Source organism: Podarcis bocagei (genome assembly GCF_964188305.1).
Source record: "Podarcis bocagei genome assembly, chromosome: 4".
NCBI classification, from domain to species: Eukaryota; Metazoa; Chordata; class Lepidosauria; order Squamata; family Lacertidae; genus Podarcis; species Podarcis bocagei.
In genome coordinates this window covers 84,128,165-84,141,095 of record NC_138128.1, presented here as the reverse complement: position 1 = coordinate 84,141,095, position 12,931 = coordinate 84,128,165, and the positions used below count along the sequence as shown (strand labels likewise).

The 12,931-nt window shown below is 43.4% G+C and overlaps 1 protein-coding gene and 1 long non-coding RNA gene across 5 annotated transcripts in view; one reads left to right on the top strand and one right to left on the bottom strand.

Annotated features, from left to right (window-relative positions):
* Window positions 1-12,931, top strand: part of LOC308585567 (heparan-alpha-glucosaminide N-acetyltransferase-like) — a 191,531-nt gene that overhangs the window by 49,443 nt on the left and 129,157 nt on the right. For all 4 annotated transcript variants that reach the window (XM_081191315.1, XM_081191317.1, XM_081191316.1 and 1 more), the window contains 2 exons: window positions 136-205; window positions 1,397-1,451. In XM_081191315.1, the coding sequence (XP_081047441.1) occupies window positions 136-205; window positions 1,397-1,451 (125 nt within the window). The remainder of the gene's footprint in view (window positions 1-135; window positions 206-1,396; window positions 1,452-12,931) is intronic.
* Window positions 4,575-12,931, bottom strand: part of LOC308585613 — a 35,062-nt gene continuing 26,705 nt past the window's right edge. The window contains exon 5 of the long non-coding RNA XR_014007537.1: window positions 4,575-4,898. This is a non-coding gene — a long non-coding RNA (uncharacterized lncRNA). The remainder of the gene's footprint in view (window positions 4,899-12,931) is intronic.

Sequence of the window (12,931 nt, the reverse complement as noted above, 5' to 3'; positions counted from 1 at the left end):
GTGAAATTATAGATAAACTATTTAGCGTGGCGTTTGCTAATGGTATGTAGTGAAAGGATGTGGGGTGGAGTGGCGGGGAGAAAGAGAATCTTGTAACTCAACCACAAGTAGCTAAATTGCTATTTTTCTCTTCAGCTTTGTTGGTTGCTTTTGCCTGCATGATTGCCGTGGCCCTCCTGTATTTTCTTGGACTTTATGTCTCCAAGTAAGTCTGTGTAAGTGATATGTGGATCTATATGTTTTTGTGCTATGTTTTAAATCTGCAAATTATCATTGAATTTTTTATTTCTGCATTTATTTATTTTAAAGTATAGACACATAAAGAATTAGAGTAAACAGTAATAGTTTTAGTCCGTTTTTATGGGTGTGGGCCTTTAACTGGGTGACAGGAGTGGCCATTTTCCATGTATGTGGCTGGTGAAAGCACATTTATGGAGGTATATTGCCAGTCACAAAGTTCAGCTTGCCCTGTTGACCTGGTTCTTGAATGTATTTTTAAAGATATCTACAAGGAGCTTCATCCATCCAGGACCACCAATTGTTGCTCATGGCAAGTATGCCCATACCTAGAATTGGATTTTGGCCTATATCTGTGTGAGATCATCATACAGGCATCGAATGGCCAATTTCTAACACTTTTAATCTATTGTGTGATTACTCTTGATATTTTTAATTCAGTAAAACTAGATGCACATATGCACCACCAGTGTTGGCAGTTTTCTCTGCAGCCACTGTCGTGGCCATTTCAGTGCAAAATGTGGCTTGCTTCTTTAACAGAACAAGAAGCCACAGTGCAACGTCAAAGAAACCTCAGGCAACATGTGTGGTTCTTCCCGATGTGTGCGGAGTGCTTTGTTGGATCATGGCATTGGCCTCCCTCTTCTTTATTTCCTACAAATTTGAATAAACTTAAATTATTGTGAGCTTCTTCATTGTACATAGGGAATTTAGGAACTCACACCATCTTTTGAAAGTTAGTGGGTAACCTTCTGCACCTTAAATTCCTTTGGTGTTTTTAAGGAATTTTGTAAGCCAGTGTGGTGTAGTGGTTAAGAGCGGTAGTCACGTAATCTGGGGAACCGGGTTCGCGTCTCCGCTCCTCCACCTGCAGCTGCTGGGTGACCTTGGGCCAGTCACACTTCTCTGAAGTCTCTCAGCCCCACTCACCTCACAGAGTGTTTGTTGTGGGGGAGGAAGGGAAAGGAGATTGTTAGCCGCTTTGAGACTCCTTAAAAGGGAGTGAAAGGCGGGATATCAAATCCAAACTCTTCTCTTCATCTATTAAGTTACAGGAGACAAACTCCTCTTTAAACTGTTACTTATATTCAGGTTTTCTAATTCTAGGTAACATTCAAGTCCTAGATTTATAGACAAGTTACTTTTTGAATTCTTGCAGACTTCAATGTACCCGGGTACACTGCCATTGCCTTCAACACAAACCTACTTCCATTGTAAGTATATGTACTGCTTCACATTCTTTAAACATTTATGGGAGTATTCAACTAAGTTTTACTTACAGTAGATCCATTGAAATGAATAACTCTTGACTAAACAAGGCCAATTAATTTAAATAGGTCTACTCTGACTAAAACTTAATTGAACCACCCTTAATTGTGAAATATTCATGTCTCATACAGTGGTACCTTAGTTTAAGAACAGCCCTGCTTACGAACTATTCGGTTTACAAATCCCCAAAACCGGAAGTAGTGTCCTGGTTTGTGAACTTTACCTTGGTGTAAGAACAGAACCCGAATAGCGGAAGGGCACCGGTGGCGGGAGGCCTCATTAGGGAAAGCGCACCTCAGTTTAAGAACAGTTTTGGTTTAAGAACGGACTTCTGGAACGGATTAAGTTCGTAAACCGATGTACCACTGTATATGTTTCTAATGCGCATAAATTTCTGCAAATACCTCCTTTCCCAACCTGGTCATGTATTAAAGTGCAATCCCTGCTGCATTGGTGGATTTAGTAATTAAGAGTGCTTATTCCTGAGTTTTGAGTGTTAGGCATAAAAGCACCCTCCTTTTTATTAAACAGAGTGCCTTGACCTGTGTGATGTACTACGTTTCAGCATTCTATTTGTTGTGGAAGGATCTTTTACCATTTTGATGCCCCCCCCGAGAAAGTGAGTTGTGTCCAAGCACTTGCGAACACAGCTTGCACTTTTCCACACTAATATGTTCCTGGTTGCCACTGCAAAACCACCTCTCACAATCTGGTGATGCTTCCAGGGTTTAAAGGGGGAAATTCTTCACCCCTCTGATCCTAGTATACGCGTTGATGTTCTTTTTGCAGTGTAGTTTGCCCCTAAGTATGCTGCTTAGAGGAAAGTCAGTGGCGTAGCGTGGGGGGTGCAGGGGGGGCGGCCGCACCGGGCGCAACATCTGGGGGGGGGGCGTGCTCGCACTCGCAGCTCTCTGCCCCTACCTGGCTCACTCACTCTCTCTCACTGCAGTGCTGGCTGTGCGAATCCGATCCGAGCCGCTGGGTCGCCACCCACTGTGGAGGGGGTGGGTGCCAGGCATGCGGTGCGGAGAGAGAGCGAGGGACTATCTGGGGGGGACAGTGCAGCGGCCGCCCGGCGCAGCGCTGGGCGCGGAAGAGAACCACACCAGACCAGACCAGGCAGCAGCAAGAAGAAGCTGGCAGCGGCGGCAGGTTAGGGGTTAGGGGGCGCAAATTACTTGTCTTGCCCCGGGTTAGGGGGCGCAGATTACTTGCCTTGCCCCGGGTGCTGACAACCCACGCTACGCCACTGAGGAAAGTTCCTTCCTTCTGGCCTTTTTAGGCTGCTTCCAGACCACCTGATTATTGAGCATTCATCATGATTTGTGTTTACCAAGTTTGCAGGCATGCTGGATGACACCAGCTCTTTACTCAGCATTCATTCTGATCTCTTTGCAAGTTCAAACAGCATTACATCAACCAGTGTTGTTTTTACGCTTTACATTTCCACATCACTTTCCTTATCTCAAAATGTCTGATTTTGGGGAGAAGGAGGTTTGTTGCGCAAGAGCTCTGCATCAAATTTAATTGCGCAACTTGAATTTTCCAGCATGTGATTGAATTTGCCCATCTGTGATACCACCCCAAAACAGCGATAGCCTGGAAGCACCCTTAGAAGACTGTCTGTTCTTCTCTGATAGCAACCCTACTAAGCAGATAAAACGCTGTGGGGCTCTTGTTTGTGTCCCTGTCTTGCTCAATAGTGCTTGCTGTCAGACAAGATGCTGGGTGATGTACTTTTCTTTGCTTAATGTGGCAGCTAACTTGACAGTAATGAGAGAATGCCACTGCTGGAGACAGATTTGAACTGCTGTCAAGAGCAGTCAGAGTAGATGGAGGTGTTTAAAAATATACGTGGCAGGTTTGTAGAAGAACCTCAGGGTGTATTCTTCTACAGCAGGTGGTTTTAAGCAGGTTTTTTGCTAGCCTCTGCTTGAGATATTCAGGCTACGAACGGGCACTGTGCTTTGTTAGTGGGCTGTGACCATATGAGGAACAAGTTCTGGAATGTGTGTGTCAAAACTCAAGATCCGTGTAGTCAGGGGCTGGGGCCAGAGCTTCAGCTAGGGCTGCAGCTGACACCTTCATTGTTGACCAGGCAAAGTCAAGAGGCCAGGCAACTAGTACAAATACCCAGAGGCCTCATTCTGTTCACCCATCACAGTGGCTGATATAATGCTCCTTTCCTCTGGGCTTACAGTAATGCTATTCCCCACTTCTGCCAAGGCATCTCTCCCAGAAGTTGTTAGCCCTCATACAATGCCCTTTTAGAGTTTGAAAAAACTTGTACAAACAGAATGAGACTTCCTGATTTAATACTGATTGCTTGTCCACTGGCATTAGCAGTAAATTTGTTTGCAGGAAATAGGCAAATGTTTGTACCCTAGAGCAACTTGTAATCTATCATATATACTCAGAAAATACTGAGTATGAGACCAGCAGGGATAAGAATGTTCTGCTGGTTTCTTTTTTAGGTGGTACAGCTTGTGTGTAGTTCATAAAGTATTTCTCATCCTTCTAAAAGAAAAATGGATCGCAATTATGAGTTGGTTCGGAATGGGCCTCAGTTGGCTAGGTGGATATAATGATATAAAACGGAAATAAAGTAGGTGATGCCATATATCAAGCAAGGAAAAATTGAGTTTGGAGAGATGCAATCTGGCCTCTAGCTCAGGCTTTTAATCTTGAAGGGCATTTTTTAACATGATGTGATTGCTAATAATACTTCACAGCAGGTTTTAGGAAATTAACATTTTTAAAGAGAAAAAGAAGCACGCACACACCAATGACTGGAACATACGATTCCAGAATCTAAAATTCCCAGATGTCTAGATTTTGGCTTGATGTTAGACTTTTAAGGACAACCTATTAATTAATTTAAAACAAATGCTGTGCCCAAATATTTTTTAAACAAATATAAAAATGAATTAAAGATACATCCCGCACAATGATCTGCAGATGTTTGCTTTTCACTTATTTTTGCTTTTAAGTTGCTTTAAACTTTTTATGATTTCATTGTTTGGTTTTACGTTCTTATATTGCTGTAAACTGATGTGATATATTTTTTATGATACAGTAGTATATAAATATTTTTATAAAAATAGTAAAATTAAAATTAAATTAAAACAGCTAAAATATTGCCAGTGTTAAAATTCAGCCTCTTCAAAGTTAATGCTGTGTCCACCCTACTCCAGGCAGAAGTAGCTGGAACATACCTAGCAAAGAAATGTCTAGCTGTTCCTTAGATACTCTAATTTGTTGAACAGATTGTTGCTCAGCTACTAGCTGTGGTGGTAGTCTTCTGAATGCCACTTGCTGGAAACTGCAGAAGATGAGAGTGCTCTTGTACGTGCGCCTTGCTTGCAGGTTTTCCACAGGCATCTGGTTGGACACTGTAAGAACAAGATGCTGGACTTAACGGACCATTGGCTTGATTTGGCAGGTTCTTCGTATGTACTTATAACATATAAGAAAAAGAATCAGTCTTGGCATCTGTTCACCTGCTGTTTGTTTGAGGGGACCCTCCAGACTGGTGCATTCTGTAACACGTTCTTGACACATGTGTGTGTGTGTGTGTGTGTGTGTGTGTGTGTGTGTGTGAGAGAGAGAGAGAGAGAGAGAGAGAGAGAGAGAGAGACATACACACGTGTTTGTTTGTGTTGGCCTCTATCTGTCTTGGGAGACAATGGAAGAGCACACCTGCGCATGAGTGCTAGATTTATTCTGCCTTAATTTGTTCTGTAATACTTCCCCAATGCTACTACATTATTGTTATTTTCAATCTGCCCTTCACCCTAAGGTCCTGGGGCAGCTTGGAACAAACCTCTCTTTCCAACAATATGCACTAAATGGAAAGGAAGCACTGTGAGTGGTTTATTTAACTACTCTACACAAGCATGTTGAATGTAAAAACTTGCCTTTAGTGGAGAAAGGGAAGTCCCTTGCCTTGGCACCTACTACAGGCACAACAGCTGGAGAATACTTTAAAACATGTTTGCACACCCCTTCACCTGGAGCTCCTGGCAAGAAGAGCTACCCAGCTGTTCTTCACTTATCATGCAGTGGCTCATATTCTTCCCCAATCTGATGGTGGCTGCTTCCCCCCACCCCCCACAACCCATCACATTTATCCTCACCAACAGCTTGCCACAAGCTGTCAGGAAGAGGAAAGTCTGGTTCTCCCATTTGCTTAGGTCGGAGTTTTTCAAGCTTTTTGGGTCCACAGCTTCCATGACCAACTACATTCTTTCTGCGGCACCCCTGTGGGGCTCAGGAGCCCAGTTATGTCACCCCTTGCCTGCAGAGATGGCAGCCTCTCACCCCTTTTCAAACACCTTCCCTTGAGTGGTCCCTCAGCCTCCTCTCCTCTCCCCTCTCCTTGGGAGTCGTTTGAGCAGTTACAGCTGCCATCCCTGGTTTCTGAGCTGCCCCCCCTGCCCTAAAGAGAGGTGCCTCCTCATACTGCCCCACAAGGGCCTGGGAGGCACCCCCTGGCCAGCCCCAGAGGCACCATTCACCTGAGGAGCTTGTAGCCAGGACTGCTGCAACAAACAACTCTTCAAGCCTTTGGGAGGCAGAGACATAAGAGGGCATCGGAGGACGGAGGGAGAGAAAGAGGGACACAGGCCAGTGTTGCCCGTGGCACCCCTAACCATAATTCAAGGCACCCCAGGTGCCATGGCACACTGGTTGAAAACCACTGGCTTAGGGGAAGGCCTCCATCACCAGAATGAGGTATATTTGGAGAGTAGACTGCCTGTTGTGGATTTAATTGAGCTGTACTGGCAGTGCCTGAAAGAACTTGCAGTTGCACTGTACAGAATAACAGAAGGATGAGCATGCTTGGAAGTATTCTCCAGCTGCTTCAGCAGCCATTGGTGGAAAATTGCCTGCTGCCTTCTTTCAGAAGCGAATACAGGCACAGGGTGGCTTTGTTACATTGCACCCTTTAATTAAGATAATTACATGTGAATTGGCTCATAGAAAGGGGAGGAGGTAGATTTTTAGGAATGGTGGGCCCAAGCATTGCATCCAGAAAGACATCTGCTTCTGAGATGTAGTGAAGGGAAAACAACTCTGCACTGTGTTCTCTGCTTCCTGAGCTAAGACCAGGAGGAATCCATATGAATAAGATGTATATTGGGGCCCAAACACACAATTTGACAACTTCTCTCTTGGAGATCATTTTAAAAAGCCAAACCAAACCTGAGGACTGATTGACGTCACCACATGGTTTACCTGTTGATTCCCTGGAAAATCTTAACCATGATGAAATGCTAGAAAATGTCCTGTTATATAGAACTGTTGTCCCAAACAGTGTGGGAATAGTACATTTAAGAGTGTGTGCAGTTCCCATTCATGCCTCCCCAACTTTCCTGCATCTGCATTTAGAAGCCTCTCTGTGATAAGGAAACAAATAATCACATGGCAAGGTGGTTCTTGGACTACGTCACAGCAGATGAGGAAATCACATGACAGACTTCTCTCCCATATCAATAACTCTTCTTGTGGAAAGCTGAATGTGAGGAGAAGGGGTCCAGCTTTTTTCTTTCTTTCTGAACGTATAAAATTTCTCCAGGACATACTACCTTTCAACAGGGGTTTTGTAAGCAGTGGTATTCAGTGATGTGATTCCCTCCACGTACAGTTAAAAAGGTAAAGGGACCCCTGACCATTAGGTCCAGTCGTAGCCGACTCTGGGGTTGCAGCACTCATCTCGCTTTATTGGCCGAGGGAGCCGGCGTACAGGTTCCAGGTCATGTGGCCAGCATGACTAAGCCGCTTCTGGCGAACCAGAGCAGTGCACGGAAATGCCCTTTATCTTCCCGCCAGAGTGGTACCTATTTATCTACTTGCACTTTGACATGCTTTCAAACTGCTAGGTTGGCAGGAGCAGGGACTGAGCAATGGGAGCTCACCCCGTTGCGGGGAATCGAACTGCTGACCTTCTGATAGGCAAGTACTAGGCTCTGTGGTTTAACCCACAGTGCCACCCGTGTCTCCCATGTACAGTTAGAGGTGGTTTAATCCTGGAACATTTTTTTAAACACATGATGCTGCTGGTTTTATATATCAGAACACAGGTATGAGCCAAAAGTTGAGGTCAATATACTTTCCAGACAAGAGAGTAAAAATGTGCCGTAGCTTCCAGTTATTGCTTAAAAATACAAAAGCCTAGATGAGGCAGCAATTTACTTAAGGAACCATTTCCATTATCAGTGAATCATCTCTCTTTATTAGATGAGAAAGGCAGGAATGCCAAGTCTTTGGGCACAAAATCATAAGTCAAAATGTCTCAGAGGAACCTGTACTTTTCCATGGTTTTTGCTTGGCTGTCTATATTACCTCTACCCCTTTGCTCCTTATTTGTGTGTGTGTTAGTTTAGAATTTGATCTGACCTATCCCAAAGGCCCGGAATGGGTAACAGCTGTAGAGAAAAGACAAAAGATCCACCTAGGCTTCTAAGCATTTTAATTTGGGGAGATGCCTTCCCAGTGTTTTGCACAGCCAGTATGGAAATAGTAGATATAGATTAGTACCCAGCCTTTTTACTTTGTGAAAAGAAGGAGTTTCCATTCAAAGAATGAGAGAACAACACTTCTTCCATTTACAGAACAAAAACACTGGATTCTACGCACAGGGTTGGACTTGGATTTCAAATAACTCATGTTTTACCCCACTCCTTAAAACAGCATACCCTCCCAACATTTCTCCGATGGAAACAGGGATGTCCTATTCCATAATAATAATAATTTTATTATTTCTATCCCGCCTATCTGATTGGTGTGCCCCAGCCACTCTGGGTGGCTTCCAACATATGTAAAAACACAATAAAACATCAAACATTTGAAACTTCCCTATACAGGGCTGCTTTCAAATGGCTTCTAATGGTTGTATAGCTACTTATCTCCTTGACTCAGGGGTCCATACCCTCCAACATTTATCTGATGAAAATAGGGATGCCCTAAGGAAAAGTGGGCCATTCCAGGTTCAGATCAGAAATGGGGACGGCTTCTGTAAATCTGGGACTGTCCCTGGAAAATAGGGACACTTGGAGGGTTTGAACCAGGGTTGAGGAACCCCTGGTTCAAACCCAGGGTCCAAATGCAGGCCTCTTTATCTGATGCACAGAACTTTCTCCAGGCCACACCTCCACTCCTTAAGCCACACCCCTCACTGGCTCTGCTTCACACCTGAAAGTTTTTGCCTGACTAGAATGTGCCCACAAGCTTTGAGAATGCCTCTTGCTTGCCTTGATGGAGGACAGAGAGGGGTGTAGAAACTAGCTGGCATGTGGCTCAGAAGAGAATGTAGCCATCAGTCTGAAAATGCATCCCCACCACTGCCTTAGAGGAAGGGTGGGATGCCTGTTGGCATCTTTCTGTCTTGGGAGGCAAGGGAGGAGTGTGCCTTTGGGGGTGAAGTCAAACTGTTGGATGGTTACAGTGCCTGCTGTGGCTGTAGAGACTGATACGGGAGAGAGATGTTTTGCTGCAGGTGAGACAGATGAAGGTGTCCAGCTGTGCTGGTGCAGCTGCACCATGGTGTTTCCTCTCTCTGTGTTCCTCCTAGCGGTCATTCCTCCTCTGGTCACTGCTATGGATGCGCAACCTGTCTCCAGGCACTGTGATTACCTTCAAGGGATTCCTACCCGGTGGGGTTGGCGTTCCCAGGCTTCATGTCACGCCTGCAGACATCTTTGTATCGCAGAGTTGGTCTGTCGATGGGCCTGGTGCCTGAAGCCAGCTTCCCGCAGAGCACCTCCTTGGGGATCCTGACATCTTCCATTCTGTGTTCATGTGAGAGGGATTGCTAAGTTCCTTGGGAGGGAAGCACTGACATAGCAAAATGCTACAGTTCTTTTGGAAATCTTGCTTAGCGTATGCTCTTTAGTGTTCCATGACTGTATTACTGCTATTGAAGTGGGAGCCCCACCGATGAGACAATACCTGGCTTGGCTCCATAATATTTTATGTTTTGTTTAGATACTGTACTTTCAACTTGTTATGTTTGGAATAGCAGAAGCGTTTGGCATTGCTTCTTTGGAGTCTAGGAATCTCCCAAATGCAATTGCAATCCCTTCTCAAAATAGGAGAGCACCGACTCCAATTTAATTTTCTGGGAAATGCTGAGTTGATTATCGATTTGCTTGACATCCTTGGCTTGGAAGAGGCTCCTAACATCTCCAGTGTGATCTCCAAGTCAGTGTCTGTTAAAAGTCTGCTCTGCACTGCCACTTTCATTTCAGTTTGTTTTTCACTATTCTAGCACAAATATATTTATGCAGTTCCATAGAAAAGAGGGACACTTTGAAAGTGGATGGTCAGTTAGTCCAGTTTAGCTTCTGATAAAATTATTTAGCAGAAACAAATCAATAAGGTGTCCAGGAAGATAAGACAGAACAGGATTTTTCCAGTATTGAAAGTGTGATAAAACTATTGTGTGTGGCATAAGCACTCATATTTTCTTTTGTCCCACTGTAGTCTCTGGTCAAAAAGGTTTTGCAGGTTTTTGAAGCAAAATAAAAGTTTTTAAAACCTGTTTAAACAGGTGCAATACTGGGACAGAAAGAAAATAGTGTGCATCTTAGAGGCAGCGAGGATTCTGTCCTGATACTTTCAACTTTGGGAGCGGAAAGTATAATAATTTTTCTGCTCATACAATACATGCAGGTTAAAAAAAAGAAAAGAATTTGACACTGAAGGAGCAAGGGTGGGGCTATGGCCAGGAAGGCCAACAGCTTGAGACATCTATCCAAACTGGCTAAACATGTACATGCATAATATCTGGCAAAAATCTAGGTTCATACAAACTTTGTAGGTGTCATCTGCACAACTAGAAACCATGCCTAGTCAAAGGCAGCTTTGGATTTAGGGTGGTGTGGGCAGTTCCCTTGTATAGGGCACTGAGCTGAGGGGTGCAAAATAATAATAATAATAATAATAATAATAATAATAATAATAATAATAATAATAATAATACCACCTTATTTGGGAACCTATTGAAAAGAGCCATTAAAAAGCAACTGTACCAACATGAATTATTGTGAAAATAATAAATTCTTGGGGGTGCCAAATGTTGGCTCCCTTCAGGGCACAATGTTACCAAAGTCAAAGGTTCCCTGAATGTGCAATCAAAGCCTTTGTGTGTAAAGTCCTACAGACACTGGGTGAGAGCCATTGTTAGTCATATTTAGAGAAGTATGAAATAAATGGGTCTAAGTAACTTCTGTTTATTGTTTTCAGTGGGTCTAATCTAAGAATGAGTTAGTTTGATGGTGAACAAATATGCATACACGCATATAGGATGAATGTCTGAATTACGCTTTTGCTGCTCTCTTCATGTGAATAGCAGTAGCAGGGAAAAGTGTCAGCTCAAATATACCTTAAGGTGTAAATGAAGTATTGACTTAATTAAAAATGCTGATGTTTTAGGGCTGCAACATGCAACAGTGCAATTTACCCATCACTCCTAGGTAAGTGGATTGTAGCCATAACTGATTAGTTTATCAGAAGTTTTTAAAATCAATGTAAAAAGACATCACAGTTAATTAGGCAGCAATTTCCTTTAAATAATTTTTTGATGCAAGTAATTATGAAAATTGCAGTTGGCAACACCATGTTACAAAGGGCATTGCCCATTTTCCTTCAGGAAGGAGGGGAATAACTCTTCTTTTTGATATTTTATTAAAAGTTGATTAAATAAACACAAAAAAATGTTTTGTTGTAAACCGCTCTGATATTTTCATAAATAGTGATAAATATTTTTTAATAAATAAATGAGACTGAGAAGTTATGTTTATCTCACAACAACCCTGTATACAACCTGCAAGAGAGGTCTGTTAAACAAGATAAAGCCACTGGAGGAAGATAAATAAAATACTGTAAGCGACTGACAAACACTATAGTTCTTCCATTTGTAAAGTCTCGCAAGAAACAGGATTCCCCATACAGAGCACCAACAAAACAACCTTCTAAACCTGCTGTGACATTTGTCTGGATATGAAAACAATTCCGTAACCGATAGACTACCCCTTTGTTTTTTCTAACTCTAGTCTAAACAATCAATGCACAGTAAAAATTAGCATTCAGGCTTCTTTCTGCTCAAGACTTTCTGTGATAAATGATGATTCTCTTTCTTGGCCTCTCAATTGTGGTTCAAAGTAGTTAGCATAATGAATAATTTCCTGAACAATAAAAGGACCTCTGTCTTTAAGAACAATGTTTTAGAGTTTGTAACACTATTTTATTTAGTAGTACTTTTCAAGAAGATTTAGAAGGGACGTCTCTTTTTTTGCATATGTTGCTCGGTAAAGTATCAACTTCACTGAGGATATATAATGAATTTTTGTCCAACTGTGGATCCTTATGATCCTTATCTAGCCAAAATGACACCATTCACATGGAAGAGGCAGGCTTGGAGAAATCTCACCGTTTGCTGAAGTACAAAAAAAACTTTAGAGAAAAAAAGCCTAAGGGGAAACCCTCAAAAACAAACCAGTGCAAACTGAGCATGCTTAGTGAGCATGGAATACTAACTTACTGGCTGACATCTGGAAGACAAAAAATAGAAACCAGAAAAATGAAGAGGGAGAGTGGAATGTCATATTCTGGAATGCACACAGCTGGCTGGAACCCTGAGTAGAAGCACTCCATATGGCAACATTTTCTTGCAGGTCCTGCTTGCAATGAGAGAGGTGCAGAGCCAGAGCCAGAGTTTTATATTCCAAGCAAAGCTAGTTATGTTGTTTTAATTTCTGAGTCCTCCTACATCTCTAATCAAGCATCCATTTTCCAAGTGGGGCAGAACATCCTGGGCTGAAATATGGCTGGGTTGTCTAATGTACGCTAGATCAGGCCATTGGGTCATCAAGAAGACCAAATCCGTTCCTCTTTCCAAAGCTCCTTCCCAGCTGGCAGCAAAGCTGGGTGAGTGAACTCCTCCCCTCTCGCCAACTGGCTGAGAGGTGAATGTCACGGTCTGGTATACGAAGTCCTGGCGGAGGACATTGCAACCAGGGGCAAGATGGTGGGGTGGGAGCAGGAACAGGAGTCCGGAAGCCAGAAGTCCGGAAGCCAAGGGTCCAAGGAAACCAGGAGTCGAGGAGTCAAGGGTTTGAGGATCAGGAAACAAGGAGTCAAGAAGCCAAGGGTCTGAGGATCAAGAAGCAAGGAGTCAAGAATCCAAGCGCAGCAAGGCAGGAAGCGTGTTGCTGTGGCAAAGAGCCCAAGGGAAATGCTGGTCTTATATCCCTTCCCGGCTCTTGCCACCAGGTGCTGTGAGTTACCAATTGACCTCACCTGTGCGGCCGCGTCTTGCCTCTTCAGAACAAACTTCGGAAAGCCCCAGTCCTGCGAAGCCCTACTGGTCACAGGGCCTGGCTCCTGCACGTACTCCTGATAGTGAGGCATTCTGCAGAGCTTT